General features: G+C 41.5%; 1 protein-coding gene across 1 annotated transcript in view; it reads left to right on the top strand.

The window, feature by feature from the left end:
* Positions 1-26,303, top strand: part of OSTF1 (osteoclast stimulating factor 1) — a 69,455-nt gene that overhangs the window by 22,407 nt on the left and 20,745 nt on the right. The window contains exons 2-7 of the mRNA XM_006155322.1: positions 6,891-6,937; positions 15,910-15,960; positions 19,154-19,217; positions 22,593-22,646; positions 24,463-24,570; positions 25,507-25,556. Of these exons, the coding sequence (XP_006155384.1) occupies positions 6,891-6,937; positions 15,910-15,960; positions 19,154-19,217; positions 22,593-22,646; positions 24,463-24,570; positions 25,507-25,556 (374 nt within the window). The remainder of the gene's footprint in view (positions 1-6,890; positions 6,938-15,909; positions 15,961-19,153; positions 19,218-22,592; positions 22,647-24,462; positions 24,571-25,506; positions 25,557-26,303) is intronic.

Raw genomic sequence — 26,303 nt, 5'->3', positions numbered from 1 at the left:
TCTTTCCCTCCGCTCTCACCCTCTGTTTACTGCCACGGACAGAGATTTGTTTATTGATCTCCAGGGGAAAAGGCAGTGTTTGGCTGAGGACAGATGCACTCACCCCTTTTCTGTCTGGGCAGGGTGGGTTTGAACAGAAAAGGGAAGAGTGTGGCTGGGCGGGGTGGAGTCTACAGAGTGAGGAGGGAACAGGCTGCAGGGGCTGCTGCTGCCATGGCTGTTGGCTCACTTTGCTCCCAGGTCAGCTCTGCCCAAATCCTCCATACTGTTCGTGTGCTGGTTCATGCAAGATTCACTTAAAGCGCTGGACAAAAAACTGGGTTTCTTTGCAGCTTCAATTCAAGTGTGTGCCAGGGTGATTTCAGGCCATTCTTCTCAGCTCTATGTTCTTTCTTTGTTACATGGACCCAGACTTGGATGAGAAAATGATCAAGCTGGGAGGAGTCCAGAAGCAGGCTCTAACGCAGCCTCCTTGTGTGTACAAGAACACAGTATTGCACAAAGGGAATCTACCTTCTTTAAATAAATTTGGAATTGATCAGTGCCTGCTCTTGATGACGTATTAAGATGTTTATTGTTACCTTTTCTACATATCTGCAAGGAAAATAATATAGAAATACAGTGTAGCCTGAGTTGATACTCTGCGTAAGCCTGTAGACTCCAGAGAACATTGCAGAAGGTTGGATTAAATGTGATATAAAACCAATCGGTGTATTTATTATTAATTATTGTTTTCTTAAGATGATATCCAGCTTTGTTAAACTGAAATTTTGAAAGTCATTTATTCATTTTTTTATGGCTTTCATTCATAGCTTCCGACTTTCTTTCTTTCTCTCTCTCTCTCTCTCTCTCTCTCTCTCTCTTTCTTTCTTTCTTTCTTTCTTTCTTTCTTTTTAAAGGTTTTTGCCATAGGGTGTGTGCACTTGCCAAAGAGAGATAGTGAGAGGAAAAGTGAGAAATTACCCCTAAAGGGTGATGACCAAGCAGCAGTCCCTTCTTCTCTGTTCTCCTGGGATTTTGTTCTTTTCTTTTCTTCTTTTTTTTTTTTTTTTTTTTTAAAGAGTTTTTTGGTATAGGGGTGCGCTTGCCAGAAAGAGAGAGATAGGGAGACAGAAAGTGAGAAATCACCTCCTGGGGGGATGGCCATACCGCAATTCCTTCTCCTCCATTCTCCTCTCAGGATCTTGGACACGTGCACACGCGCCTGGCGTGAGTTTAAGCCTCTGGGTCGGGAACTCGAACCGCGGTTGACTACGTGGGAGTCCAGCGTCATAGCCATTACACCAACTGCTGGTCCCTCCTCCTGGGATTTTGGGCATGCACGCACACATGCCCAGTGTGATTTTTGAGCCTCCAGGTCTGAGACTCAAACCATGGTTGGCCATGTGGGAGCCCAACACCTTAACCACCACACCTTCTGCTGGCCCTGCTTCTGACTGTCTCTAGTGTATTCTTTAATTTTACTGAATTCTGTTTTGAGAATGGAATAAATTAAGGCCCAGACATTTTATAATGTATGAGTTAAAAGGGATCCACAGGAGGCGAATGTCCTAACATTAAGCAATAACTAGGATTCTGTACATGACAATGTTTTCTGCAAAATTACAGATAGGATGCTCCTTTGCATGATAGCCTCAGGAGCTGCCTGCCGTTCCATGTTTAGAAGAAATCAAACCATAAATAAATCTCCCACTTCCTTCAGTTATGAGCATTTTAAGTAAGATGATCACAAAAGTAGGATGGTAAAATCAGTGGTTTAGTCACACTCTCTGTATTTTTTTTCTCAAGCTTTTATTGAATTTTTACCCAAGCCCATTAGGTTGACATTGGATTTTGTTTCCAGAATTAGCTATGACATAACTCATCAGTGCCTCAAAGGGCAAGAAAGCTCTATCATTATTGATTTTGATCACAAGGGGACTGTTTCCTCATTTGACTTCTCTTCAGAAAGCTCAGAGTAATCAAGATAACTAAGTTCTCCACTCAGAGAAACAGTCACGTCAGCAGAAGATCTTTCTCTTGGCAGCTCCTCCTATGCGAAGTGTCCTTTGTCTGGGATGTTTGTGTGTGGATGAAGAAACAATTTCTAGACTGCAACAGAAATGCTTTCCCCTCATGCTTCTTCCTATTTCTCTCCCCTGGTAGAGCAGGAGTGAGAGGGCACTAAAATTCAGATTGCAGAGTGTTTTCCTGTAGACACACTAAGTAATGGGGGATCTGAGTTGCTCTTCTATAGTTCAAAGAAACCATTCTTCCTCTCCTTCACTCAAGTGAAAACATCATTATTTATTTATTTATCTTGGAAAGGTTTTGGCTATAGGGCGCATGTGCTTGCCAGAAAGACAGAAAGCGAGAAATCACCCCCCAGGGGGAATGGCCATGCCACAATCCCTTCTCCTCCATTTTCCTCTCAGGATCTTGGGCAGGCACGCACACGTGCCCGGCCTGAGTTTAAGCCACCGGGTCTGGGACTTGAACTGTGGTTGACTACATGAGAATCCAGCGACGTAGCCATTACACCATCTGCTGGTTTGAAACATCATTATTTTTCTATTGATTATGAAAATGATGCATGCAGGGGCCAGCAGGTGATATGGTCGTTAAGACACTGGAGACTCCCACATTGCCAATCGTGGTTCCAGTCCTAGACCTGGCGGCTTGCTTTCTCACTTTCCCTCTCTCTCTCTGTCTCTCTTTGGTCAAATTAAATAATAATTATAAATACAATTAAATAAATAATCCTTAAAAAAGTAATTAATGCAAACAGTAATTTAAAATAGAACATGAAGGGCCCTATAACTGGAGCTCTCAGTCAAGGTATATGTATGAGTGTGTGTTGCTAACGTAAGTGGGATAGTACTAAGCATACTACCCTACAACCTGAATTTCTTTGATTTTTTTTTAGAGGTTTTTGTTACAGGGTGTGTGCGCTCACCAGAGAGACAGAGACAGACAGAGATAAAAAGTGAGAAATCACCCCTTCAAGGGGGATGGCCACACTGCAGTCTCTTCTCCTCCACTCTCCTCCCAGGATTTTGGGCATGTGCACACACATGGCACCACCTGGTGTGAGTTTTAAGCCTCCAGGTCTGGGACTTGAACTACATTTGACTATGTAGGAGTCCAGCAATATAACCATTATGCCATCTGCTGGTCCCTAACCTGCATATTTTTACTGAATATTTTTGCAGGCTCTTTTTCTTACATCAATATTTATGGATATGTCTATAGCATTTCTCTCTCTCTTTTTTTTTTTTGAGAAGTAAAAATAGTATATATTAATGATGGTCATCATAGTGTTTTGATACATATATGTGTCATTATATATTGTTTTATATATATATGTGTCATACATAGTGTTTTGATTTATCTATCTATCTATCTAGATACACACGCATGCATATATGTATACACACAATGTGGAATGGCTACATCAAGTTAATTAATATGTATTGTATATATTTAACTTTGTTGTGATGAGAACACTTAAAATCTACTCTTAGGAATTTTCAAGTATACCTTATATTGTTATTAACTGTATTCCCCATGTTGTACAATAGATTTCTCAAATTTATTTCTTTTAACTGAAGTTGCATGTCCCTTAACCAACATGGCTGCAGGTCTGTCATCTTCCAGTCTTTGGTAACCACCATTTTATTCTGTTTCTGTGAATTCAACGTTTTTCAATTCCACATGTGAGATTGTGCAGTAGTTGTTTCTCTGACCTGGCTAATTTCATTCACATATGTCCTCCAGGTTCATCTATGTTGTTATAAATGATAGTATTTCCGTCCCGTGAAGGCTGAATGGAATCGCACTATGTACATCCCATATTATTTATCCATTTATCCTTGATGGAACTTGGGCTGATTCCATGTCTTGGCTATTGTGAATGCCATGTTGCATTCCTTTTTTAAAACAACTCCGTCACGTGGATGAATCAGAGCTGATTTATATAGTCCCCTCTTACTGGACATTAGTCATTTCCCATTGCTTGATACTTTAAACCAGCATCTTTCAAAAACCAGCCAGGTATGACAGTTTAACTCCTTTAAGATTAAATAATATTAAAATTCAGTTCCTGGGGGACCAGGAGATGGTGTAATGGTTATGTTGCTGAACTCCCACGTAGTCGATTGTGGTTTGAGTCTGAGATCCAGTGGCCTAAAACTCAGACCAGGTGCGTGTGTGTGCATGCCCAAATTCCCAAGAAGAGAATGGAGGAGAAGCGATGGTGATGTGGCCATCCCCTCAGGTGTGATTTCTCACTTTCTGTCTCTGTCTCTCCAGTGAGCACACGTGCCCTATAGCAAAAATCTCTCTTAAATAAAAATCTGGGACCATTAGGACTCCCACATAGTTGACTATGCTTCAAGTCCCAAACCCAATGGCTTAAAACTCACACCAGGCACGTGTGCATTTGTGCCTAAAATCCCAAGAGGTGAATAGAGGAGAAGGGATGTGGTGTGAGCAACCCCCATGGGGGGGGTGATTTCTTGCTTTCTGTTTCTCTGTGTCTCCAGTGAGTACATGTGTCCTATAGCAAAAATCTCTCTTACAAAAATCAGTTCCTGGTTTGTATAAACCATTTTTTATGTGCATAGTAGCCACATGTGACTAAACAAAAGCAGAACTTTTCTGTCATTGTATGAAGCTGTAGTAGACAGTGCTATTCTAAACTACTGGCTTTAAGACTTTTTTGAGTACATGATTCCATTCATTCCTTTTTTCATCCATTCTTCATTCATTCAACAAATAACTACTGAGTGCCTCCTATGTGCCAGGCATTGTGCTGGGTACTTGGAGATCTCATTCAGTAGTCAATAGAAAAACCTGTCTTCACAATGCTTGTATTCTGTCAGCAAAAGGTTTTGAGGATTCACTTATGATAAATGTATATGTTGGAGAAAGACTTCAAGAAGTTTATGGAAAAATGCATATTATAAAAACTATGCATCAATTTTAATTTTTTTTGATAGTTTTTTGCCACAGGGTGTGTACATTTGTTGAAGAGAGAAGGATGGAGGGAAAGTGAGAAATCACCCCCCAGGAGGGATGGCCATGCTACATCCCTTCTCCTCCATTCTCCTCTTGGGATTTTGGGCATGCACACATGCACACATGGTGTGAGTTTTAAGCCACTGGATCCAGGACTCTGCCTGTGGTTGGCCATGGAGGAGTTCAGTGCTTTAACCACCATGCCACCTGCTGACCTCTTAGATGTTTTTGCACCAGAATAGACTTGTACTTTTTCACGTTCCCTTGTACTTTAGTAGTTGTTATATTATGAAATATGCTCAACTATGAATGAAAAAAGTAAATAATTTCTTCAGAAGCCTTCTACTAGGTCTTTGGCAAAGTCATGGCATATTTTTCTGATTTTCTATGCAAAAATGTGTTACGACTTTCCCAGTGACTCAGTCGTATCCCACCTTAGAGGCCACGGTTCTGACTGATGTCCTTGTCCTAGATTGCTCTTCCTAATGCTTCCTCCAGTGCTGAAGCTGAACCGTCACCTTTTAAATGGATAGAGTTTCTATTTTGGTTTCCAGTCTAAATCTATTTCATAAACAGACTTTTTTCTTCTTTTTTTGTAAGAGAGTTTTTCTGTTGTTATTTTTTTGCTATAGGGTGCATACACTCGCCAAAGAGATAGACAGAAATTGAGAAATCGCTCCACCTGGGGATGGCCACACTGCAGTCCCTTCTCTTCCATTCTCCTCTTGGAATTTTGGGCACTCGTGTCCACGCGCCCAGCGTGAGTTTCAAGTTGCCAGGCCCGAGATTCAAAGAAAGGTCGACCAGGTGGCAGTCCAGTGACATAACCATTACACCACCTACTGGTCTCAACAGACATTTTTTTTTTTTTGCTTTCTTTCTGTAGACTTTTTCTGATACTGTTTCAGTTTGTTCTTTTCCTGATGTATTCACTTTGCAAACATTTATTAAATTTGTATTATGCGCCGGGCAGGTGCTTGCTGGGAAATTACATATGCTGGGGTTCCTGCCTTCAAATGAGACAGGCCAACAGCAGTAATGATGATACAGAGTATTATGGGAATGCAGTGGAGGAGCATAGGGACAGACATTGCTCAGCAGACTGGAGCGAACTCTCTCGAATGTGACCTCCTTGTTGCTAGTGGTCGCACTGTCTTCTCTATTCTGGCACTTCATGGAATCGGTGCTCTCCAACGGGTCTTTTATTTTGCTCCATGGTATTATCTTTTCTTTTGGAAAATATATACATCTCACTCACTGATTTAAGAATATTGAACCAGTACAGATTGTCAGTCACATGAAGTATTTCTTTATGTTAAGGTGCTCACATTTTGGGGCCAGTGGGTGGGCATGGTGGTGAAAGCACTGGATTCCCATATGGCTGACTACGGTTCGAGTCCTAGATCTGGTGGCTTGAAAATCATGCTGAGTACATGTGTGTGCTTTCCCAAAATCCTGAGAGGAGAATGGAGGAGAAGGGATTACGACAGGGCCATCCCCTCTGGGGGTTGATTTCTTACTTTCCCTCTCTTTGTCTCTGTCTCTCCGGTGAATGCACATGCCCTAATTGCAATAACCTTTAAAAAAAAAAAAAAGCTCACATTTTAATTTCTAAGCTTAGACCTTAGCATTGGAGGTATTTTATGTAAAACAGGCTAAGTTCAAGTGACTGTAGGAGGAAGCAAAGTCATATCTTGGAGGTGTGTGTTTATTCTTGCATTCATTTTACAAATATTTAAAAATACCTCCTATGCAGAAGAGGTATTTAGTTCAGAAGTATCTTTTTCACATGGGATTTTAATTGGATTCTGAAGGATATCACAGATAATGCTATTTAGAGCAAAATCAGAAATGGGAGAATTGATTGGGTGTTGTTTTTCCTCTTTTCCTAGGTCAAGTAAAAGTCTTCAGAGCTCTGTATACCTTTGAACCCAGAACGGTAAGTATTCAGTTTTTACCTTTAAAGTTGACATGAAGAGCTAAGGTGATTTTATTTGGACACGTCCTCTGGCCTGAGCGTTCTGCCTTTTCTGTGGTAGAATGAATGTGTGACTTCCCACTGTGATCCAGAGGTGTGCAAGCCTTAGAGCTCCAGACTGATTGGTGTGTCTCCCGTGTCTCAAGGTCATGTAGTCCATCTTGTACCGCCTCTCCCCACCTGCTGGGTAACGTGACACTACGTGCTTGTCCGTATAAAGCACAGCAACCCTGTTTTCGTGAGCCCTCCCCTGAAACTCAGACTAGCCTTTCTTGGTTCTCTTCATGACCCTCTACTTTAAGCTATTTCATAGTAGCTTCTTTGCCAGCCTCTCAGAGTAAATGTTAATGTCTTTACTGTATGCACTGTTACAGTTTCTGGTACTTGTCCATTTTCCATCCATTCATCTGTACTCTGATGAGCATCTGTTCTGTGCCAAACACTGGCCTGGGCCTTGGAGATGGTGCAGCAACAACAGAAAGGACGTGGGACCAGCAGGTGTCGGGGTGGTTAAGGGTGCTGGACTCCCACATGGCTGACCGTGGTTTGAGTCCTGGACCTGGCGGCTTGCCTTCTGTCTCTCGCTCTCTCTCTGTTCCTCTCTGGTCAAATGAAAAGAAATAAAGTTAAGATAAAAAACAATTATTTAAAAAAGAAATAAAGAAAAAAACCAGGACGCTGTCATGGAGCTCGCATCCCAGCAGGGAGAGGCAGTCAGCAGACACATGAGTGTGACTGTCAGCGTGACACAGAGCTAAGTGCTGTGGAGAAAAGCAAGGAGTGTCAGGGGCAAGGAGGTTAATGGTGGGAAGAGTGTCCTTTTTGAGAGGATATTCAGAGATGGCCTTTCTGTAAAGGTGCGTTTGAACAGAAACCTACAGGAAGTGACGGATCAGAGAGAACAGCACGCGCACCCGATGTCTTTGGTGGATTCTGGAAATAGAAAAAGCAAGGTGGCTTGGAAGGCCTGACAAGAGAGAGGGTATTAGGAGCGAAGTTCCGAGAGTTGGCGTGGAGAGGGAGGGCAGATCATGCAGGGCCTTGTGGGTCTCGTTTGGATTTTACTCTGGGTAAGATTGGAAGTGACTGGCGGGGTTTGAGTGTAGGAGTGCTAGTGGTTTAGAAGAGCCAGTAACAGGCATGGAAAACCATGTTGGAGATCGGAGGGTTTTGATACAGGAGTGATCGGGTAGTAAAGCAGGGAGTGCAGGGATAGGAGGCAAAGGATAAATTAAGCACAAGGGAACCAGCTCTCACTGACTTCTCTATCTTGTCCGTGCTGGAAAAGAAAGTATGTCCTCTCTGGGGCGCCATCCTACTGCCGTCTCCATCTGCTTGCCCCGGGCCTCGTCTCTAGAGTCAGAAGCATAGGAAAAGTGTCAGTGAGCAATGACTGACTGCCATCTGGCCAGAGCCTGCCTTCAGACCCCAAATCTGTCACTCTTTCTCTGGGTGAATTTATTACCCTTGTGGCCTTTAGTTAGCCTGATCCTAACCCTCACTGTAGAGCCCTGCTGTGAGTGTGGAATATAGGAGTATTTAAGGTCTGCCACAGGTGAGCTCCAGGAAATGGTAGTAATTTACATAGCTAATGTGGGGTCTGTGTGTAGCCAGGTGAGTTCACCCAAGACTTTGTAAACAAAATGCTTCTAGAACAAGAAAGTGTTGGGTGTTTTTTATTCTTTGTACCCAAAGGTTGCCATCACAACACTCAAGTGTGAGTGAGAACGGGGAGTGTGTGGGTTTGCTCGGGCCATTGTGGCAAAGTCCCACAGACTGGGTGGTTTACCTGACGGAACTTGGTTTTCTCACCACTCTTGAGGCTGGAAGTCAGAGATCAAGGTGTCAACTGGTTGGTTCTTTCTAAGGCCTTCCTCCTGGCTTGTAGGTGGCCGCCTTCTCCCTACGTCTACATGGTCTTCCTTCTGTGTCTATGCTCTAATTTCTTCTTTCGAGGACACCAGTCATTGGAATGGGGCCTTCCCTAAGGATGTCTTTTTAACTTAATCGCTTCTTTAAAAGCCCTGGATCTGAGTACAGTCACATTCTGAGGTGCTGGGGGTAGGGTTTCAGTGTAAGAGTTTTGGGGAGAACACAAAAAGCCCATAATAGGTAGAGAAGTAGGAGGCCCTGAAGTTGTTGTCTTTAGCCCCTGTTCATGGAGGTAGGGGGAGATGGAAGGGTGGTTTGTCATTTTCTGCCTATGATCATTGTTATAAATGGTTTCCAGGGTGCGTGACACCAAGGTGGGTAAGATGGGGGTGGCGGTTGCCGTTGCCCTCCCAGACTGCTCAGTGAATAGATGGTCTTTGCTAGTTTCTTGACTCTAGAATGGGACCTGCATTTACTTCGTTTTGAGACTTGAGGTAACTCTTGACCCTTTCTTCTTTCCTCTCAGTGTCCTTAATCGCATCAGCTCTGTCCTTTCTCACTGACTCTCTTCTCTTCCTCCTCTGGCTCCATGTGACCTTGTGCCTGCACTCACTTCTGGCCTGCACTCTGGCTTCTCCGTTCCATCTGTATTCTCTGCTCAGCTGAAGTGTTCCTGAAATGAGGCGGTGCTCCCACCACCTGCTTCAGACCCCTGACTAGTGACCAGTCCTCTGTAGTAGCCCCCCTTTTCAACTGGACCGCCTTCTGCTCCTTCCCCTTTTTACCATCCACTCGGGCATATGTGCTTACCAGAGAGAGATAGTGAGAGAGAGAAGGCAAGAAATCATGCCACAATTCCTTCTTTATTCTCCTCCTGGGATTTTGGGCACACATGTACACGCACCTGGTGTGATTTTCAAGCTGTCAGGTTTGGGACTTCAACCTAGATTGGCCATGTGGGAATCTAGTGCCTTAACCACGTGTCACCTGATGGTCCACATGGATTGATTGCTTTCACTTAACCTCCAGTTCTGTACCAAGTTGGAGTTTCTTTGTTGCTTTTTAAAAATTGAAGTAATTATTGAATGTACAGGAGAAAATACATATTTAATCTATACAATTTTTAAATAAAAATTCCATGTTTTAAAATGTTATTATATTTTTTAATATTCCTGTGCCAAGGATTCTGGACTGTGGTCAATAGTGACTCCAGCAATCCCTGTTACTCTCACGCTGTTCCCCTTCCCACCTCCCCTCAGTCCAGATGGCAAAGGGAGAGCATCTGTGGGGCAGTGGCCTCTTGCTCCCTGGGGTCTTCCTAAGTGCTCATGCTGTTCCCTTTGTTAAATTTCAAGTATTATCCCAGAACTGGGCTCCCACCACCTGCTTCAGACCCCTGACTAGTGACCAGTCCTCTGTAGTAGCCCCCCTTTTCAACTGGACCGCCTTCTGCTCCTTCCCCTTTTTACCATCCACTCGGGCATATGTGCTTACCAGAGAGAGATAGTGAGAGAGAGAAGGCAAGAAATCATGCCACAATTCCTTCTTTATTCTCCTCCTGGGATTTTGGGCACACATGTACACGCACCTGGTGTGATTTTCAAGCTGTCAGGTTTGGGACTTCAACCTAGATTGGCCATGTGGGAATCTAGTGCCTTAACCACGTGTCACCTGATGGTCCACATGGATTGATTGCTTTCACTTAACCTCCAGTTCTGTACCAAGTTGGAGTTTCTTTGTTGCTTTTTAAAAATTGAAGTAATTATTGAATGTACAGGAGAAAATACATATTTAATCTATACAATTTTTAAATAAAAATTCCATGTTTTAAAATGTTATTATATTTTTTAATATTCCTGTGCCAAGGATTCTGGACTGTGGTCAATAGTGACTCCAGCAATCCCTGTTACTCTCACGCTGTTCCCCTTCCCACCTCCCCTCAGTCCAGATGGCAAAGGGAGAGCATCTGTGGGGCAGTGGCCTCTTGCTCCCTGGGGTCTTCCTAAGTGCTCATGCTGTTCCCTTTGTTAAATTTCAAGTATTATCCCAGAACTGGGCTACTTCTTTTTCCGAATGAGAATTTCTGTCAGACAAAGGTAGAGGCTCAGTTTGGTCTCTCTCCCCTGTAGCTAGTAGCCTTCTTCTCTGGAGGGATGGGTATACCACAGCACAACCCAAACTGACCTGTCCTACTCCAAGTCATTTGGACCAGGGGAGATTGATGGGCCGAGCTGCATCCTCAGGGGCATTGCAGCCATATCCCGGGGCTGTGGAGGTCCAGGTTTAGCAGAGGTTCATCCTCAGCAGATTGGTTGGGATGGGCATACCCAACCTCAGTTTTAGCAATCCCCTGAACGGTAGAACCCTAGGCAACTATGGTGCCTGGATCTTTCTGCCTACCCATGTCTCCTCTGACTTGCTTAAAGGCAAGGGGGTCTTGGCACCACCCAGCCCTGTTTGGTTCTTGCTTCTCCCCCAACCCCCAGTCCAGTGTACTGTCACACACAGACCTGGCTAGACCAGATAGACCAGTGTGAGGATACCCTGATGGGGAGAGAAGAGCATTTCCTGTGTGTGTTTCCCGAGTATTGATTTCTAAAGGGAAACCACCAGGACCCTGCTCTGTCCTGGAGAGTTTGCTGGGCTGCCCTGGGTTTATAGCACATGTAGGAGAACGAGCTCCAGAATGGGAATCCAGAAGCTGGGATAGGAGCCCAGCCCTGCCACCCACTCTGTGGTTTGTAGCAAATTCTTCAACTTCTTTGAGCCTGGTTGTGAAATAAAGATTATATTCAAGACCCAGCCCTTCACAGTGGTTGTTTGTGAAGACCAAATGAGGTCAGGTATGCCTTGTATGTGATGGGTGTGAAAGGCGTTGCTACTGGTTTTCTTGTAGTGTGTTCAAGGGAGGCAGGTGGGCAAGAAGGGCAGATTTCTGAAGCCAGCAGATTTTAAGTTGGTCATGACACCATGATGACCAATAATGACTCTGCTTGATGCTTCTGTATGTGAGAAAGCATAGGTAGTGGCTGAGCACAGGTGCTCTGTAGTCTTGACTATCAGAGTTCAAGTCTGGGCCTGACCACACACCTGCTCTATGGCCTTGGACTGTTTTCTCATCTCTAATGTGGTGTTAAGAATAGCACTCACTACCTGTTGTCATTGGTGAGTATTGAATTAGTTAATATTTGAATATAATAAGACCAATGTCTGGCATGTAATAAATATAGGTTGAGCATCCCTAACCCAAAAGTCCGATATCCAAAATGCTCTAAAATCTGAAACTTTTTGAGAGTCAGCATGATGTCGTAAGTGGAAAATTCCATGTCTGGCCTTATGTGCTGGGTCAAGGTCAAAGTGCTGTGATATAAAGATATTATATAAAGTTACCTTCATATTGTGCGTCTATGGTGTATGTAAACCAAAAAGACATTTTGTCTTTAAATTTGAGTCCCCACCCTAAAATATCTCATTATGTAAGTATATATGCAGCTGTTTTAAAATCTGAAAAAAACTGAAATTTGTAAAACTTCTGGGTCCAGGTATTTGGATAGTGTTAAGTGGAAATAGCTGTAGAGAATTTGATTTCTTCTTTCTTTCCATTAATTTTTGGACTCTGGGTGGTTGACAAACCTGAAAAATTTCAGAAATACATCACAGTTTCTCTAAACTTTGTATAAAGTATGTATTTGATAAACCAACAGAATCAGTGCCTTGGGAATTAGCTGTTCCTGAGAACACGCGGAATGGGAATGTCTGTGGCCAAGTTTGTTCTCGTCACTAGCATCCCGGCAGCCGACAGCTTACTCGTTCTGATACCTCGTGGTTCTTCAAAGAGAAGGGAAAGGAGGGCTGTGGTTACATACCAGACAACGAGCTGGGAATAGAGAAGTGCTTACTTCATTGTTTCACATTTTCCTATCTCTGTTCCAAGTTATAATGCCAGGAGCTTCAAAGTAGGGCCTCAGAGGCCAGCGGGTGGTGTGGTGGTTAAGGCACTGGACTCCCGCATGACCGACTGTAGGTCAACTCCCAGACCCAGTAGCTTGAAAATAGTGCCAGGTGCATGTGTGTGTGTGTGTGCCCAGCATCCCAGGAGGAGAGTGGGGGAAAAGGGACTGAAGCATGGTCATTCCCCATAGGCAGTGATTTCTCACTTTCCCTCTGTCTCTCTGGCGAGCACACTTGCCCTATGGCAAAAACCTTGAAAAAAAAAAAAGAAGTAGGGCCCAATTGAACAGTTTACATCAAGGATCCTGCTAGTGGTTTCTTAAAGGAAAATGTGAATTATGGGTAAAATCTGTTTTTAAAATCATAAAGTCACTTTGTTGTCTGTACTGCTATTTTTTTTTTTCGGGGGAGGGAGAGATTTTTGCTATAGGGCACATGCGCTCGCCAGACAGAGAAAGAGAGAGACAGAAAGCGAGAAATCATCCCCCAGGGGGGATGGCCATGCCGCAATCCCTTCTCCTCCGTTCTCCTCTGGGATCTTGGGCATGCACGCACATGCACCTGGTGTGAGTTTTAACTGGGTCTGGGACGCGAACCGTGTTTGAGGAGTCCAGCGACATAGCCATTACACTAACTGCTGGTCCCTGTACTGCTATTGATAGTCTGAAGAATTTGATTGATTGCCTTCTTAGCTAGATTAGGAGAAACTACCTCTACGTTGGAAGGAGATATTTTACTACAGAGAGTAGGATATTTTGTGTCTGGGAGCGATTGATTAAAAAGAGAATAAACTGCCCACTGCTGTTACTCAGGATGAAAAATACTGAAACCTTTTTTACGTGACTGAAATCAACCGCTCGTTGTCGTTGCCTGGGCTCTAAAACGAGTCTGACCTAATAGGTGGCTTGTGGCAAACCCCTACTGAACAGCAGTCATTAATTCGAAAACCGAAATGGCCCTGAAACGCCTGTACTTAGTAGCATTTCCCAAATGATGCACTTTACCAAACCACAGGGGACAAAAATTACTTAAAAGACATGAAGAGTTTCAACTGTTTGGGACTTTAATTTCTAAACTAGAGATAAAATTAACATATGATTAACCGTTTCAAAGAGAACAGTTTCAGTGGCATTTGGTGCTTTCGCTATATTGTGCAGTTACCCCCTCTGTCTAGATCCCAAACATTTTTGTCATCCCAAAATAACACCTTGCACCTATTAAGCAGTTACCTTGCATTCCCTCCAACTTTATTGCTTTTTTTTTTTTTTTAATTGTCACAAGATGTGTGCGTTTGTCAGAAAGAGAGAGAGCAGGAGAAAGAAAAAGACTCACCCTTCATGGGTCTTGGTCATGTTACAACCCTTTTTTCTTCATTTTTCTATCCTGCTGAGATTTTGGGCACACACACACACACACACACACACACACGTGTGCTGTGAGCATGTATCTGGTTTGTTTTTCAAACTGCTGGGGCCAGGATTTGAACTGTGTTGGTCATGTGGGATCCAGTTTACTGTGCACAGGGCTTAATCATTGTGTAATGGGGCTAGCCCTTACTACTTACTTTATGAAAAAGACTTGGACTTGCCCCCATAGCCTTGTGGTTCAAAGAGCTGGATCCTACATGACCAACTGTGGTTTGAGTCCTGGCCCCAGTGGCTTGAGATACACCTCAGGTACCTGTGCATGAGTGCCCCAAATCCCAAGAGGATGGAGAAATGGAGAAGAGAGTGTGGCGTGACCACACTCCTCTGAGGGGTGCTTTCTCCCTGTCTCCTTCCGTCTGTCTCTGTGGCCAACGCATGCATCCTCTGGCAATTAATAAAAAAGAGGAAAAAAGAGAAAGTCCCTTCTCCTTCACTCTCCTCTTTGGATTTTGGGCATGCACAAACCTGTGCCTAGCATGAGTTTCAAGCTGCCAGATCTGGACTGGAACTGCAGTTGGCCATGTGAGAGTGACCTCAACCACCATGCCACCTGCTGGCCCCTATGGGTCAGCTTTTAAACTAAGCAAGTTATTAGTAAAGTCATTTTTACTGCTCTCATCTGACCCTGAGAGGAGATGAAATGGAAAACTAAGTGGATGAAATAATTTGTTTCACTAGCATAACTTATATTTATGTAGAATAATAACTAGAATCAGAGATATCAAAGTCTTTCTTTGGAATGTATTTTCCTCTCAGCAAAATTATGACAGTGATACGTGTTTGTGATATAAAGTTTGGGAAATTGCGTCTGCATGTTTTATGCATGATCATGGTCTTATCCTATGTGAAATTTTGTGTCTTATATTTTCTTTCACCCTAATGATGTCAACATTTCCCAATATCTGAAATTTGTTCTCAATAGGCAATCCTTTTATTCATAAAATCATTGTAAATGTTAGCACTGATGGGAAAAAAAAAGGTGTTTAAATAAAGAACCCGCCTGACCTTATTCAGAGAGTTTGTAGGATCTTTGGCTGGTACAGGCCAGAGCACTTGTGTATGTAATTAACTCCTCAGAGCTGCTTATCATCTCTGGGCTGAATTACTGCTTGTCTTTTAGCTCTTTAGTCTTATTAATAGTGAAATTATGTAGTAATATTCTTAGACATGAAATAATCATTCTCTCTGAAGATGAAGAGATACTGCTTTCTCAAAAGAAACAGCAGGTATTGATATTAAAGTGTTTTAAGGATTGATGCCTCTTTTATGAGAGAACCAAGCTTCTAGCTATTTTCATGATTTTACTTCTAGATATTTGTTTTATGAATAACTGTATAGATAAACATTTGAGATTTCTTTAAGGAATAAGTTTCCTAATGTTGTTATTTGATATAAAAATGTCTTACTTTTTATGGAAAACTAAAAAATGTGGGGTGATCTTTATTTGTCATAATGTGATTAATTAAAGTTAATCATGGGAACAATTCAGCTTTCTCTTCACGTATTAGTGTGTCAGTCATGTTTTGTTATATGGTTATGTGCTGACTTAAGCAGATAACAACAACATTGTTTATAATGATACTTTAGGAATTGGAATCTAAATAATTGAAGAAATCATTATATTTTAATTCATGAAAAAATAAAAATGGAATCAAAAAGTTTTTTTTTTTTCTTTTATTGTAGCCAGATGAACTGTACTTTGAGGAAGGTGATATCATCTACATTACTGACATGGTAAGCCCAGCTAACACTTTGTAACACTCCATGTGAACTAATGATATATCCAGTAGAATGTAAACTTATTTTAAGTAGGCATATGATTATAATTATTTAGGTATATATGAACATGTGTGTGTGTGTGTATATATATATATATACACACATACCCATTTTGGCATCATTTATCATAATACAAGATTGGAAGTAGCCTTTATGCCCATTAATAGGTCTGTAGTTGAATAAACTTTGGTTAAACTCACAAGTGTAATATTATGTAGGTATAAAAGGAATGAGAGTTCTCTCTTTACATGGAATTATGAGTAGTGAAAAAATATAGATAGTATGCCCTTACTTATCTAAGAGAGGGTGAGAGGTGATGCATATACCTATTTTCCCTAACTTAAAATAAAATGTCAAAGGATGAGTCATAAAGTAAAATTTAATGTTATTCTATGTGGAATAAAAATAGTTTTCTCTATGTGGAGGAAGGGAGGTTGGTTAGAAGGAACAAAGATAGAAAACAGACATCTAAAATTATACCTTGTTTTAGAAATTTGACTTTGGAATCATGTAAACTTTTACAGAGTTAGAAAATTAAATAGTAAAAAGCAGTCCTCAAAAGGTTAAAGCAGGATAAATCAGATACACTCAGTTGTACCCCAGTAATTGGCATAACCACACAGAGAAATACTCTAAGTGATTTTAAAGCCCTGCAGTTTGACTGAATATCCCTAGTAGAATATTTATGGACAAAATTAACTGTAAAAACAAAGTAAATTTAGCTGCCGGTCATGATCTCGTTGTGGATATATTGATATTGCTAAATTCTGAGATTGTTGCGTGTATATTGTGGTTTAGAGCAAATCAGTCATTAGTTTGATAATGTTGATTCTTAGGTTTTCAGTATGGCAGAAAGGATATACAGATGTAAGAGTAACAAGTTAGGTAAAAATTCTATTGTCCTTTATTTGAATTGGAAGTATCATGTATTTTTTCTGAAACAAACCAAAAACATTCCCTGATTTGTTTTTTGAAAGGGTTTTGGAGAAATGACCAGCCCAATATTAACATGGTATCAACCATTGTTTCCCAAGGAACTGGCTTCTTTGAAAAATGGCTGGTACCAGGTGCAGGGTAGCAGAAGTACAAGATGAACTCAGAATATCTTGTTATTAGAAAACAAGGAAGATCCTGAAGGCTATTAGGGTCACCTTGGGAAGAATTGGGAACTAGCTTGAAGTTGTTCCCATGGATCAAAGTGATTTAAGCATCAAGCCAAGCAACAGAGTGAAGCGATGAATGTATTTAAATTTATGACTTCCTCATGTTGCCTTGAAATAAACAAGCATCACTGAGACAATGCTAAGGAACCAGCATTTTATTCTGACAAGTGTTGAGGGAAAGAATCTATATTTATTCTGCCTTTATCTAAGAACTTCCATCTTTGGGTAACCATCTTTGATGTGAGAAAATTCTCTCTAAAGAGATTTTTTTTAAAAAAAAGAGAAAGATTCTAGTAATGTAAATGAAGAAAGAATAATTAGACTAAAATGGCTCCAATTTGGTATCTTTTATGAAGTGGATCCATAAATGATTATCAATGACTACTAATATTACAAAAAGATAGATGGCCAGACTTTGTGTATTTCTCAGTGGAAGAATTCAATTCTACCTCTGAAATAATCTTGCCAAAAAATTTGAGGTTGAATTGAATCACTAAGCCTCCAGAATTAACAATCAATTTATAAGCAACATGGGATTAGAGGACTACATTTAATGATAACATGGGAGTACAATAGGCAGATTCCACAGTGGTAGATACTTTATAGAAGAGGGGATCGGCAGATGGCATAAAGCTTACGTTGCTGGACCCCCACATAGTTGACCATGGCTCGAGTCTCAGGTCCGGTGACTTAAACTCACACTGGGCACTTGTGCGTGTGTGCCCGAGATCTCGAGAAGAGAGTGGAGGAGAAGGGATTGCAGTGTGGCCATTCCCCCAGGGGGTAATTTCTCACTTTCTGTCTCTGTCTCTCCAGTGAGCAAAAAATCTCTCTAAAAAAAAAATAAGAAACTTTATAGGACAAACTGATTTGTCAACACATACACTTAAGAGGTAAAAAAAAAAAAAAGAATAGAGGGCGAACCCAAGGTAAAAGAGACTTAAAAAGCAAATCCATCAGTTATATCATATGACCTTTATTTGGATACAAATATGGGGCAGTTAGGAAATTTGATTGTTGACCTAGATATTTGATGACATTAAAGAATTATGGTTGAAAAACTTTTAAGCTGTGATAACGATCTTATAATTGTCTTTGGAAAAGTAAATATATGCTGAAATATTTTCAGATGAAATACTGTGATGTCTAGAATTTTTTCGAAGTAATGTGGGAGAGGAGGGAAGTTGTGGGGCATATATGAAACAGTACTGGCTATGCATGCAGTTGGGAAATGGATATATGTAGGTAATTATAGTGTTCTTTCTACTTTCACGTAAGTTTAAATTTTTCTATAAGAAAAAGTTAAGCCCCAAATTAAGGTAAAATAAGAAGATTTTTAGGATCCCTCTCCCCCTAAAAGTTCTTGAAGCTAAGAAACATTTATCTTAGGATTAAAAAATAATCATAGCTAGTTGAAAAATAATGTAAGTTTTTCTTTTCTCTTTCATATTATCTGTGTTTGATTTGTTTGGCTATTGAGACTCTATAATGAAGTGTATTCTCTGTTTGCGTGGTTACATATAAATTGGTAATTAGCGATAAGGGAAATGGAAGCTCGTAGCTAAGGTGTGAGAAAGCTTGATAAATGTGGGCAGTGCCTATGGACATTCTGTAGAATACATACATCCTGTGGGCCAAATATATTTTTGTTTGTTTGTTTGAAAGAGAGAGATTTTTGCTATAAGGTACACGTGTTTGCTGGAGAAACAGAGACAGAGAGACAGAAAGTAACAAATCCTCCCCCTCCAGGGGAGCTGGCCATGCCAGCTCCTCAGTCTTCTCTCGGGATTTTGGGCATGCATGCAAATGTGCCCGGCTTGAGTTTCAGGCCACCAGGTCTCTAAGACTTGAACTGATGTGGTTGACCACATTGGAACCCAGTGCCTTAACCACTATACCACCTGCTGACCCCGAGTCAAGTGGTTTTAAAAGTAATTGAATGCAGCTGGATTTGGAGTCTCTTAATTTAACTCTTCTTTCACCAGAGTGATACCAATTGGTGGAAAGGCACCTCCAAAGGCAGGACTGGACTGATTCCAAGCAACTATGGTAAGTGTTGCTGGGGCGACTTTACTGTGACCACACTTTGCCCACTTTCATGTATCTGCTATAGTTGAGAAATTAGTGGAGTCTAGGCCATTTCCTGCTCTATAAGCCTCTGTCTCCTGTTAATTAAATGATCACAAACTCAGATGTGCTTGAGCCTGACTCCTTGGCTTAAGAGAGTGTATTATAGCATTCATGAGAGAATTCAAGGTTTCCAAAGAAACTATTAGTGGTTTTACTTTATTTAATTAAAAAAAAAATTTTTTTTTGAGAGGTTTTTGCTATAGGGTGCGTGTGCTTGCCAGAAAGAGAGAGACAGCGAGACAGAAAGTGAGAAATCACTCCCCAGGGGGGATGGCCATGCCGCAATCCCTTCTCCTCCATTCTCCTCTCGGGATCTTGGGCATGCATGCACATGCACCCAGTGTGAGTTTAAGCCACTGGGTCTGGGACTCGAACCGCGGTCGACTACGTGGGAGTCCAGCGACATATCCATTACGCTAACTGCTGGTCCCAAACATTCTTCTTTTTTAAAACACTGTTAACCTAAATCTTACAGATTATTTCTTAGCCTTGCTCTTTCCTTTTGTGATGAGGTGACCCAAACTTGTTCAGCCTTGTTCACTTTGTTCATTCTTGTTTGGGGCCATGACATTCATTACATGATAATGCTTGGAGTTTGCGGGGTTGGGGGCTTGATCAATGAGACAGGGCTCCTGCCCTGAAGTAGTGTTTTCTGGAAGAGGGATAAAGTGGTAAAAAGCACTTATGGGACCAGCAGTTGGCATAATGGTTATGTCACTGGACTCCCATGTAGTCACCCGCAGTTCAAGTCCTAGACTCGGTGGCTTAAACCCATGCTGGGCGCGGTTTTGTGTGTGCCCAAGATCCCGAGAGGAAAATGGAGGAGAAGGGATTGCAGTGTGGCCATCCCCCCTGGGGAGTGATTTCTCCCTTCCTGTCTCTCTTGTCTCTCTCTCTCTCTTTCTGGAGAGTGCATGCGCCCTGTAGCAAAAACCTCTCCAAAATAAATGAATAAATAAATAAATAAAAAACACTTATGTAGAAATCTGCAGAGTAAATGCTAGAAAAGCACAGGAGTGGTACTCAAGGGTCCTGAGATTTCACTCTTTCTAATAACAAGGCATTTAAAACAAAAAGTTATTTATTGTTATTTTTTAAATCTGCTATAGGGCACTGGAGAGAGGGAGAAAGCAAGCCGCCAAGTTCGGGATTCGAATTATGGTGGGCCATGTGGGATTCCAGCCCAACCACCATACTACCTGCTGGCTCATAACAGGGCATTTTAATTGAGACATCTACCTCTGGGATTCAGTTTTCCCCTCTGTGCAGTTGAGAGGGTTGGATTTAGATCACATCTAAAATTGCATTTGGCAGTAGTATTAGATAAATCCTTAGACTGATAGGGCTGGCATCAGGGTCAGTTCCAAGCACTGGAGAGGGACTTAGAACATTTCTGGGAAGGTATTTCAAAGCTCTTGGGAATGGGGGTAGGGACTGAGGGCTTAGGCCTGGAGCCCAGCGCAAGGGTCCTGCTTGAGTTGGTCTTAAGAGTGGTGTTGTTCTTTACCAAACAGTACTTTAATCATGTCTGCTATCTCACTGAGCCTTTGAAATCCCAAATACACCTTTATGGTGCACTCTGTTCCTAGCCTTGGTCAGGGAAGCTGAGAAATGTGATTCTGCTGAGTTCCTCCTGACAGGGGAGTGTCTTGTTACAACCCTTTAGTGGTGGGAGGGGTGGGCCTGCGGTATTTGAACAGCAGTTTTCTTTGGTCACTCCCACTGATTCTGGACACACCTTCCTTAGAGGCAGGAATGTTTGCTGATTGTCCTTTGTGAATACAGGAAGCAGATTAATTCCCTCTCATGGGCCTCCTGCATGTACACACACAAGGCCACCTAGATTACTTTCGTTTGCATTTTTGTGCTTGTGTTTGTTTATTAAATACTTGAGTAAATTAGTATGTAGGTTGTGGGTGTATTTTATTTATACTTACAGTTAATTCCTGCGTTTGTTTTTGTTTATATGTTTAATGTAGGAAACAGGGACCCTAAAAATATAGTTAGGGTATAGGCCCAAAATGGAATCACAAAATGGCTAAGTTTTGAGAGGGAGACAAAGCAGCTCTGCTGCTCGCTCTTTGAGAGATCTCTTGCAGCAGTTGCTCAGTGACTGACCTAGGCAGCATGACCTAGACCTAAAACAAAGGCTTTTTCCAGGCCCCACCACATTCCAGAAAGAGGATAAGATAATGGTTTCCATGGCCCAAAGCTCCTAGAAAAAGAAACTCCTACTCCAAATGAGGAGAATAACTGGACCCATCCAGCATGTGCCTCTTGCCTCCTGGAGGGAAGTGCATGCACAAGCCTCACTTAAAACAAGCCTGGACAAAGCCCTTTCTGACCCAAATAAAAACCCCTTGCCACAGTTCTTCCTGGGCACCCCATTCTCCTCCCTTTTTGGGAGCTGTTTTTCCTTCCCTCTCCTGCAATAAACTCCCTGTTTTGCTGTACTTACTCTTCTGTGCCCACGACTCTTATTCTTCCTGAGCATGGGACAAGAACCCGTGTCTCACTGTGAGTGTGGGCACGATCACCCCCTGCCCCTGCGTTCCTGTGTCACTTCTAGTTAATTCTTATTTTAATTGCCTTATTGCTTAGTTTGGTTTCATTTAACACCTAATTTAGCTTTTCTTTTTCTTTTTTTTTTTTTTAAGAATTATTTATTTAATTTTATTTTTTATTTTTTAATTTGACCAAAGAGAAAGAGGGAAAGTGAGAAACTAAACTTCCAGGTCCCAGACTCAAACCGTGGTTTGCCATGTGGGAGTCCAGTGCCTCAACCATCCTGCCACCCGCCAGTCCCAAATTTAGCTTTTCTTTTCTTTCTTTTTTCTTTTTTTAAAGAGAAAGACTTTTGCTCTGGGGCGCATGTGCTCACCAGAGAGACAGAGAGACAGAAAGCAAGAAATCAGCCCCCTAGGAAGTGGCTATGCCGCAATTCCTTCTGCTCCATTATCCTCATGGGATCTTGGGAACACATGCACATGTTCCCAGCATGTTTTAAGCCGCCAAGTCTGGGACGGCAACCACAGTCCACCATGTGGGAGTCCAGCAATGTAACCATTACATCATCTGCTGGTCTCTAATCTAGCTTTTTTTTTTTTTTAAGCAGGAACCATCTGTATGATTTTCTGCTACTTTATCTTTTCAATCCACTGTAAGTGACGAAGCTGTATTATCCAAGACTCTGGTACTCATTAACTTAGGGGACCATGTGAGTGAGTGGCCTCTGTGAATCACAATGTGGGTGACACGTTAACATTGGGGCTGCACTTTTTATTTCCATTCTAGTGGCTGAGCAGGCAGAATCCATTGACAACCCATTGCACGAAGCAGCAAAAAGAGGTAGGTGTGATTCTGTCTGATTGAGGTATTCAGTAAAACACCCAGATTTTAGTTTTCCAGTGTGATGAGTTTTGACAAATGCCTACACCCATGTGACCAACACCCAGATCCAGATCTAGAACATTTCTGTCCTCCAGTGCACTCTTCCAGTTAAATCTCTGCCTCCCCAAAGGCAGTCTCTGTTCTGGGCAGTCTCTGTTCTGGGCAGTCTCTGTTCTGACTTGTTATCACCCTAGAGTGATAAGTGTGATTTTTAATTTTAAAATGTCAGTCAACAAAAACTTCCAAGTACTTTAGCTCCCCTGTGCTCAGTGTTGGGGGAAAGAGGAGTAGAAAGCCATGATTTATGACTTCCGAAGCCAAAAGGCTAGCAAGGGAAACATCACAGCATGACAAATCATCAAAATATGGTATGAGACACATGGTGGCTGGAATGTTTGAGTACAACTGCTGTGGAGTTCAGTGTACTGAAGAGCAGGAGGGTGGAGGCTGTCCAGTGGTACAGCATTTAGGAGAGTGCTGTGGCAGGGATGAGTGGGGAAGAGCCATGGTCCATGGTGAGCCTTGTTTGGGCTTTTCCCTGTAGGTGAGTGGTTCTCAATCAGGGGTGATTGGTTCCCCCACAAGCTCTGAGGAGCTTTGGCAATATACAGAACTGCTTTGACAGTCCTGACTGGAGGGGGCTTTTTGGGGAGACACCTGGGATGCTGCTGAATGTCCTCTAGTACATGGGATAGCCTCCACCACCCCAAATTCTCCAACTCCAACAGGGCCACTGTGGGGGAAACCCTGCTGTAGATAATGGGGAATTTTTCTAGAGCCCCAGTAAGCTCTATTTCATTCTTTTTTAGATCTTTTTGATGTATTAAATGTACAAAAGGAAGTTTTTATTTTAGAATTTACGTAAGAACTACTAAACTGCTTTTTAAAAAATTCTTTGCACATTGTTGGATTGTCAGAAAAGTCAAGAAGCATTTTTGCATAGAAAAACATGTCATGTCTTTTCAGACGACCCGTTAGATTGTGCTGTAGCCTGAGTATTTTAGGTTAGTCTCTTTGTTGGCTTGTTGGAAAAGTATAAATGCATTTTTACATGGAAAAACAGAAAAAAAGTCATCACTTTTCAACAACTCAATACTTTAGCGTATAAGAGCAGCAGTTTTTCTTTCTTTCTTTCCTTTTTAAATTTGCTGTTGGGTGGGTAGCTCAGTGGAGAGAGATGGATAAAGAGAGAGGAGGGAAATGAGAAAGCACCCCTGGGGGAAGGACCATGCTGCAATCCCTTCTCCATTCTTCCAGTATTTTGAACGTACACGTAAATGCTCCTGCCTAATTTTTTAGACTGGGTCCTGGACTCAGTCCACGTAGTAGGCCATGTGGAACCCATGGCCCTTAACCACTGGCTGGCCCCAAAGTAGCAATTTTGAGTAGGTTTTTTAGTGTTTCTTTTCTTCTAAGAACTCAGATGTATTTTAGATATGAATATGAATATTATCTACTTGTTTACAGATATAACTGTTTTTTTTTCTCCCGCCTTCCAGGATTTCACAAAATAAACAAAATAAGTGTGCCTTTTTTTTTCTTTTACAAAGTAGACCTTGTCTTAAGTAAAACTCTTCCCATCAACTGATCATTAAAAATTGATGTTAATGCTACCCATTAATAAATAAGGAGGCATTAGTGCATAACTCTTAATTTAGCACTGACTGATTCATCCATTAGAACTGGAAATTTATGGAGAATGAGACTGATTTAAAAGCAAAACAAACAATGAAAGCCTTTTTCTTGTGTTTTTATAAATGTAAAATTCTTTCAGGCAACTTGAGCTGGTTGAGGGAGTGTTTGGACAACCGAGTGGGTGTTAATGGCCTGGACAAAGCTGGAAGCACGGCCTTATACTGGGCTTGTCATGGAGGTCACAGAGGTATTACATTTTGTTTGTCATTCTAAATTTCTATGCTGCTGAAAATGTGTTTCACCTAAGGGAGCCAGACTTACAAAAAACAAAAAAAGAAAAAAATGTAGGCGCTTCTCTTTTGAGTTCTTTAGAACCTCAGCCAAACAAAAGCCTTTTTTCCTGGAAGCTCTGTACAGCAGTGGGTTGAATGTGGTCAGAGAGCCTCACCCCATGGACCTCTCTCACTTGAAAGACTGGGAACTTCCTTCCCTCTCTCAGGCTTAGCAAGGTCACCAGAAAACATGAGTAATTGAAAAACAAACCCACTATCTAAACTTAGAGAAAAAAAAAGCAGAATTGACTGCCCTAACTTAGCTTTTCCCAGAGTACACTTTTAGGATTGTATTGCAAACTATTGGATTCAGAAGGACAGCATTCGCTTAAGTTGGTGATTCAACTGGTGTTTCCTCTATTATAATCAGTAATAATAACAAATTAAATAGATATATTTCATCCGTGTTGAATATCTACCACTTTCTTTCCTCTCTCTTCAACACAAAGAAATATACCCTAGAACAGTGAGAAGCAGTGAACCCAATGAATTAAATAACATAGTAAAAGGAAAATCTGTGACCATCTTTCAAAAGAAGCGTATCTTATTTTACCTGACAGAAGTTAGTTATATGAATACCAAGTATTCTAGCAAATGTAAAATTAATGTTAGAATTGATGTCATGTGGAAAAATGCAAAACCCAAAAGTATCTGAAAAACATCTTTTCTCCAGAATAATTCTACTTTTTAGATTCTTAGGCATTTGTTTACATACATTTTGAGTAATTTGTGATAAGAAAAGCTTCCTGAAGATACTTCTAAAGATTTTTCCCTTTTAAAATTATTATGCCTACTTTGGTCAGGCTTTTATTTTTCATCCTTAAGAAAGTTTTTTTCCATTTGTTTTTCAGATATAGTGGAAGTACTGTTTACTCAGCCGAACATTGAGCTGAACCAGCAGGTGAGTCTCCTTATCATCCATGTTATTGTCATGTGGGAATCATTTAACACACCTGCCTTATTCTCTTTAATACAGCATAGTTTATGGGCATATAAAATACTTTAGTCAAAATACTGCAGCACATAGTGAGAAGTAATTATTGTTTTAAGTAATCGTACAATGCCCCAAAGGCCTACCCACTCCTCATATGCCACGTTCAGCCCTTTGCTCTTTCTTCTTGTACTTCCCTTTGTGTTCCTAAAAAAAATGGACTTCTGCAACCATCCTCCAGAAAAATATGCATCTTCACGGATATTTTGTTTTCCTATTTGGTGAAGGTTTAAGCTAATCAGCCGCTCGAACTGCCATCTTCCAGCATCCTAGCGCCCATCACATCCTCTTCTCCTCCTAATGTATGTCGTCATTGTTCTTGGTTGTATTAGTCTATATAATATATGACATGTATGTATATGTAATGTGTATAATATATGTTACGACCTCTATGGTGTTTCCATTGTGACCATTTAAATAGTATTTACTATGTGTAAAACTTTTTTGTTTCTGTACTTAATTTTTGACTTTTCTTTAGCTTTTTTTGGTATCTCTCTAAGAGTTTTACACTGTTCTGTGCACTGTGGATGTACTTTTCCAAAATGCCGAGGTAGTCAATAACATTCTATTTTCTCCCTGGACTTGTCCTTCCTGGAGCACTGTCCTCACTCTCCAGTCTGAACAGCTTGGTCTCTGCAGCCCTCTGTGGGGGTCCTG

The sequence above is a fragment of the Tupaia chinensis genome, unplaced genomic scaffold, assembly GCF_000334495.1.
Source record: "Tupaia chinensis unplaced genomic scaffold, TupChi_1.0 Scaffold000447_1, whole genome shotgun sequence".
Taxonomy (NCBI): Eukaryota; Metazoa; Chordata; class Mammalia; order Scandentia; family Tupaiidae; genus Tupaia; species Tupaia belangeri.
Note: the sequence above shows the minus strand (reverse complement) of the source record. Positions and strands in the feature narration are given on the sequence as shown.